The sequence below is a fragment of the Malaclemys terrapin genome, chromosome 8 (genome assembly GCF_027887155.1).
Source record: "Malaclemys terrapin pileata isolate rMalTer1 chromosome 8, rMalTer1.hap1, whole genome shotgun sequence".
NCBI classification, from domain to species: Eukaryota; Metazoa; Chordata; order Testudines; family Emydidae; genus Malaclemys; species Malaclemys terrapin.
Window position 1 is genome coordinate 36,704,911 of NC_071512.1, and position 6,000 is coordinate 36,710,910.

Genomic DNA, 6,000 nt, shown 5'->3' on the forward strand with positions numbered 1-6,000 from the left:
CTCCCTACTGAATAGCTCAGTGTTCTCTGACTGGCTCTGGACAACGGTGCTCTGTGGCACCAGGGTTCCTTTCTTGTTGTAGCTTTGTGTGTAATGCCAAGAAAAAAGGCGATAGAGAACATCTCAGCATTGTCTGCTGTGGGAGGGCTGATCTTCATGTTTAGCAGGCTAATTGGAGTGAATCTGAGCTGGATTGAATAGCTAGATGTCCGGCTTCCTCTAACTGCACTCCCTTGCAAAGAAAAGCAGAAACCAGAGAGGGAGCAGGACCGAGCTGGCCTCTTCGTTCCTGATAGGGCAAGGCACATGACCACTTCTCTCTACAGCTCTATTCCCACCCCTCAGGTGGTCTCAGTAGTAACCCTTTCCACTGCTCTAGCACCTTTCACCTGGGGACCTCAGAACAGTCTGCACTCCTTGATTAAGGCAGTCACTCTTGAGAGGTTGGCAGTGGATCTAGGGGAATGCCTTACCCCACCTCTGAAATGAGGTAGGATACCAGTGCACAAGCAGCTCCATACGAGAGGCTGTCTCCAGAGAGGCTTACCGGCACTTGGCTTGGAGATTTCAGACATGAAATCTAGGTAAACAGAATACCTCAGCTCCAACATACTGACTTTCCATTGTCAATCGGTGCTGGTGACAAGTCTTGGACTGATAGCCCTGGGACTTTTCCACAGGACAAGGCAGTGTGGTCCCAGACAGAGCTTGTACTGCCAATTTGTCTCACCCCTGCTGCAGTAAAGAGGGGAGGGGAGTTCAGTCTCGTGATCCAGTCACTGCTTTTGCCTCTGCTGAGACTGCCTTCATGGCAGTCAGGTAGTGCTAGCTGTGGTTGTTTGTGCACTGGCAACCAGCTGCCACAACTTTGTGCTTGAATTAGAACTGAGGAAGGATGGTCTGGTAGCTAGAGCACTGGCCTGAGACAGGAAGGGTCAAGTCCCTGCTCTGCCACAGACTTCTTGTGTGATCTTGGGCAAGTCACTTAGTCTCTCTGGGCCTCAGTTCCCCCATCTGTGCAATAAGGATGACAGCCCTGCCCTGCAAGGATAAATACATTAGATTGTGAGGTGCTCAGATACAATAGTGGTACACCTCTACCCCGATCTAACACTGTCCTCGGGAGCCAAAAAATCTTACTGCGTTATAGGTGAAACCGCGTTATATCGAACTTGCTTTGATCCGCTGGAATCCGCAGCCCCCCCCCCCCCCCCCCCCCCCCGGAGCACTGCTTTACCGCGTTATATCCGAATTCGTGTTATATCGGGTCGCGTTATATTGGGGTAGAGGTGTATGTCTTTATCTGGCCTCCATGAAATGGGTCTGTGCAAATGGATTCTACAAACTGCCTTTGAAATCCCAGCAGTGTAATAGTGTGGCTGGAATCATCTGCCTTGCCAGGGAAAGATGGGAGCAGATGCTAGAACAAGCTGAGGGGAGGGAAAACCTTGTTTTCCCCAGTCAGCGCCCAGGCAGACAGACAAGCTGGAAGAACTGTTCCCTTCTACAGCTAGCTCTGTGGGAGGCAAATAGTCATGTTCACTTCCTGTAACTGTAGGCTGTCAGGGAGGGTTGCGACAGAGTCTGTCACCTCTGTGCTAGAGAGACTTCTGTGGAGATCTGCTGGTAACTCTGTCCTCCCTGCTGTAGGGTGAAATGCGCTGTAATTACACCCACAAATGAAACTGCAGGATCCTGGGAGGACGCAGTGTGAACTGCAGTGCTCTGCCTGAGCCCCCGATGGCTCATCTGGAGCTGGGCTCTACCTGCAGAACATGAGAGGCTTTTGTCTTGATTACATTCCCAGCAAATGGAGGAGAGGCTGTTAACTGGACTCTGCTAATTAGAGTGGGACTTTTCCTGGGGGCAGATATTAACTGAGTCAACTCCAGTGTCTTCCTGCAAAGTCCTGTGGTAATCATAATTCATTCTTCGAGCACTTCACAAACAGGAACAGATCCCCATAGTACCATGTGCAGTGGGAGTATTTTACAGATGGGGAAACTGAGACAGAGGTTAAGTGACTTGTCCAGGCCAGCACAGTGGGTCTCTGGCAGAGCCAAGATAAGACCTTGGGAGCTCCTGGCCCACTGAGCAATTCTGCTGCCTCCCTGTGTAGAGTGTGCACTGGTGCTGCCTACTATGCTTGTGCCTCAGGCACTCATACAAGAGAAGGTTAAACAACCACCTAGGCACTGCAAACTTCCCCTTTTAGCAAACACCCTGAATGTGCCAAATCACTTCCAGGAGCCTCTCCTACCCTTTGTTCTCCCCTCACCTGTCTTCAAACAGTGCCGCAGCTGTTGTGCTATCCTAGCTGTGTGCTGTCCCAATGCAGTGGGGGGATAAGCCCAGAGGAAAATGACAGTCCAGTGCAATTGTTCCAGGTTGCAAGCAGCTGTCCCCACAACAGAGGCTGAAATCTCCATAGTCTGTTCATGATGCTCATCCCATCAGACTTCTCTTGCATCTGCTGCTGAGCGCTGTGCTGTACTGCTTGGGGCTATTAGTCCGCTCCCATCTTTTGGACACTCAGGCAAATAGAATAATGCCGATAATGGCAGGATAGGTTAGGTTAGGCCAAAATGATTGGGAAGCTGGACTGATAGAAACACACAGCACAGGCCATTCCGAGTTGTTCCAGTTTACCATCATGCTTTTGACTCTCCAGTAAAGCATTTCAGAGTTCATCACCGTGTCTGATGTGATCATCTGCCTAGGTCTTTCTAGTCTACCTCGTCTGTAGGTGGCTGAACCTGCATCTTAACATTGAGTTAAAATGCCCTGCTCAGCTGAGTCAGATTATGTGCTAATGTCCTTCTCCACTCCCGACCTCACCTCCTCCATCAGCCTGAGAATGCAGCTGAGTCACTCCTGCTCCATTCCTGGGCCTGCTCAGTACCAGTGGGGTGGGTGAGAGGAGGGGGCTGCAGCTGGGGTGCTGAGTGTACAGTGCTATGTCTGGTTGCCCAAGCTGCTGAGATGTTTGGTGCATGATGCTGTGAAGTGCTTCAGAGAGGTGCAGCATTGATGGCTCCACCACAGCAGCTGCCCCAGAAGTGCAGCAGTGACTAAACTTGAGGGGCAGGACATCAGCTCAGTAAGCTCTCTGCAGATGCAGCTATTGCTCAACTGTTCGGTTGAAGTGATGCCAGGAAACAGCTACATTTTGTAATAAAACACGTTTGTACCACTGGCAGGGAGACACATGCTCCAGTGCCATGAGCAGAGGTCTCCTGAGAACTTACCCATGTGCACTTTTCTTGGTCTTGCTTGTCACAGAGTGCAGCCCTGATAGGCTGGGGCCCCTCATTCAGCACAGCTAGAAAATGCCATATGCAAAGCCCTTCATAATGCTCTGATTATGGGTGTGACCCACTGACAGTGTTTGGGCAGGGAATGTTCCCTTTCCATTTATTTGTATTTCCAAATCAAACTGCTTCTGATTCTGGAGCCTGCTGGAGTTCATCTGTGGAGACCAATGGCTATTTTTAACCTGTTTCCCCATCGGCTGACAATTGCAGAGATGCGTACCATGAAACTTAGTTTTCTTCTTCGAGTGCTTGCTCAGATCAATTCCAATAATGTGCATGACTGTTGGAAAGTTTTTTCCCCTAGTAGCTACCCGTCGGGTCGGCTGTGGAGTCCCTGGAGTGGCACCTGTATGGCTCTCAATATATGACCCTGCCGACCCGGTGCCCCCTCAGTTCCTTCTTACCGCCCGTGACGGTCGTTGGAACTGTGGCGTCTTGCTCTGGTATTCAGGTCTTTGTACCAGTATAGCCTACTCCTGTACAGAAAGGGAAATAAGATGTACCAGTGTCAGGCACCTTTATACCTGTGTGTAACTGTGTCCACACTATGGATGTATCCATATAAAAACATCAGTAAAAACTCGCCTTTCCAACTGACAGTTAAGCTGAGATACAAGTTACGTATAAACCAGGCCTAAGTATAAGTCAATACTGATATCAGATGCCACAGCACGGAAATCTAGTGAACGGTGTGCCCTGTACATCCCCCTGCTCTCTTGTGCCATGGAAAATGGCTGCTCCAGTCAAAGCCCTGGCCTTGGGTGCAGCATGGGAGGGCCGAGTTACCTCATCTCAGTGCTTTTCTGGCAATCCCTGACGCAATGGTTGCAGCACTGCCAGCTGCTGCCATAAACCAACAGATGTAACACTCCCTGTGTTTGGATAAACAGCCAGGATATTTACTAAACTCTCTCAAACTGGCTGGACAAAGGAGTATCCAGATGGATGCCAGCTAAACCAGTTTTCTTGCTCAATTATTGTAACAAGAAACTGGTCCTGGCTGGTCTGCTCCTGCTGCACCATTCAGTATGGTAGCGTCACAGCAGTGATATTGATCTGGGGCAGGTGTCTGTAAAATAAAGTGTTTAATTCAGGGTCTAGGAAGCGTTATAAATCTGTGTGGCCCAGAGTGGAGTGATGCTACTGGGACCAGTGGGAATGGATTTTGAGCGGGCTTTGTAAGAAGTGTAGAGCCAGGGTGGTCTCGGAGTGAAGGTGCAGTGCTGGACTTCTGGGTTCTGGTCTGGATGCTGCTGTACACTTGCTGGCTGAATGAGGGCAAGTCACTTAAACCCATGCTTTCAAACATGGTCACTGGTTAGGGACCTAATAGAGACACTGGATTTTTTTGTTTTTGAAGATGCTGAGTCTCCACCTTTCCTCACTGTTGAGTACCTCAAGGTGTATCAGGTCAAGCTCCTGTAACGAGTACCCTCATTTGCCGATGTGAGCATCTGTCTCAGCATCTTCCCCTGTGCAGTGAGGAGACCTGAGAGGCAGAGGGTCTTGGGTTTGTAGAGTGCTACAAGTGAGATCCTCACATGAAAGGTGCTATCACAGAACAGTGTGTTGACATTTTGCTTTCTGTGCCTGATGTACAATTCAGTGTGACACAAATCAGAAGCCAAAACTAACTGGCAGAGACCTCAGCCATTGGCCATGCATTCTCATGCTGCACAAACCTGACTGCAACCCTTCTGAACTCTCCTCCTGTTTCCCCACAGTGTACGTTGTGGAAGAGCAGAGAAGGGACAACACCGGGGAGAGTGCCTGCCTGACCGCGTGTTGGACTGCTCTGTGCTGCTGCTGCCTTTGGGACATGCTGACTTGAGTTCCACAGGAAGTCACCACTGTTAATACCTCTAACTCAGAGTGCTATGCATTCTAATGTGATCTCTCTTGTTCTGACGTCTTTCTATCCATGTAATCAATGATCCGCTTTGCACAGCCGACAGTCCATGTCTGATGTAGCTCTAGCACCATGGTGGTGTTTGCACTCCTTTAATTTAGTGAAAGGAAATCTCTTCGTAATGTATGTCTAAGATTTTTATTATATTTTAAAGAATGTGCTAAATGATATTTTTTTGGCCAAAGGCTTCACTATTACGCAATGTGTGTTTATCATTTTAAATTTTACCTTTCTTGGAAATGGAGAAATATGCAATAATTAAAGTCAATGACTGATTTTTTTTCTTTGCTAGTTCCCACTTCTGTTTCAATAAATTTGTCAGATACAGATTGGCTGTGTGTCAGGTATGTGATATGTTGCTTTAGTTTTGTTCCCCATGACACATTGCACCTACTCTGAAAATACAACATGGCAGTGACGGAGCTCCCTGCTTAACTGGCCCCCAAGAGCCTCACGGGAGTATGTGCTGCAGGAACTGCTAATTGTCTCCCTGACTGCAGTACAGAAACCTGGATGTGTGTGTGATGAGCTAAGAGACAATTACTGTGGCACCAGCGCCCATTTTCCATCAACAATATTGCTGTTGTGTAAGTAGTAACAGCACAGTGAAATCAGTCTTTAAATGACCACTCAAATGACTCATGCCAACTGTTTCCAGCAAAGGTGGAGGGGAAGTTTGTGGAGGGAGCTGGGAGATGCTTTGAAGTGGTCTCTAGACAGGAGGTTGCCTAATAAGACAACTTAAATATTTCATTTACATTTGGCCTTTTTGCAGTA

The 6,000-nt window shown here is 48.5% G+C and overlaps 1 protein-coding gene across 2 annotated transcripts in view; it reads left to right on the plus strand.

The window, feature by feature from the left end:
* CYSTM1 (cysteine rich transmembrane module containing 1) overlaps positions 1-5,552 on the plus strand; it is a 51,925-nt gene extending 46,373 nt beyond the window's left edge. For both annotated transcript variants that reach the window (XM_054038353.1, XM_054038354.1), the window contains exon 3: positions 5,039-5,552. In XM_054038353.1, the coding sequence (XP_053894328.1) occupies positions 5,039-5,145 (107 nt within the window). In that variant the 3' untranslated portion in view covers positions 5,146-5,552. The remainder of the gene's footprint in view (positions 1-5,038) is intronic.
* Positions 5,553-6,000: the final 448 nt, after the last annotated feature.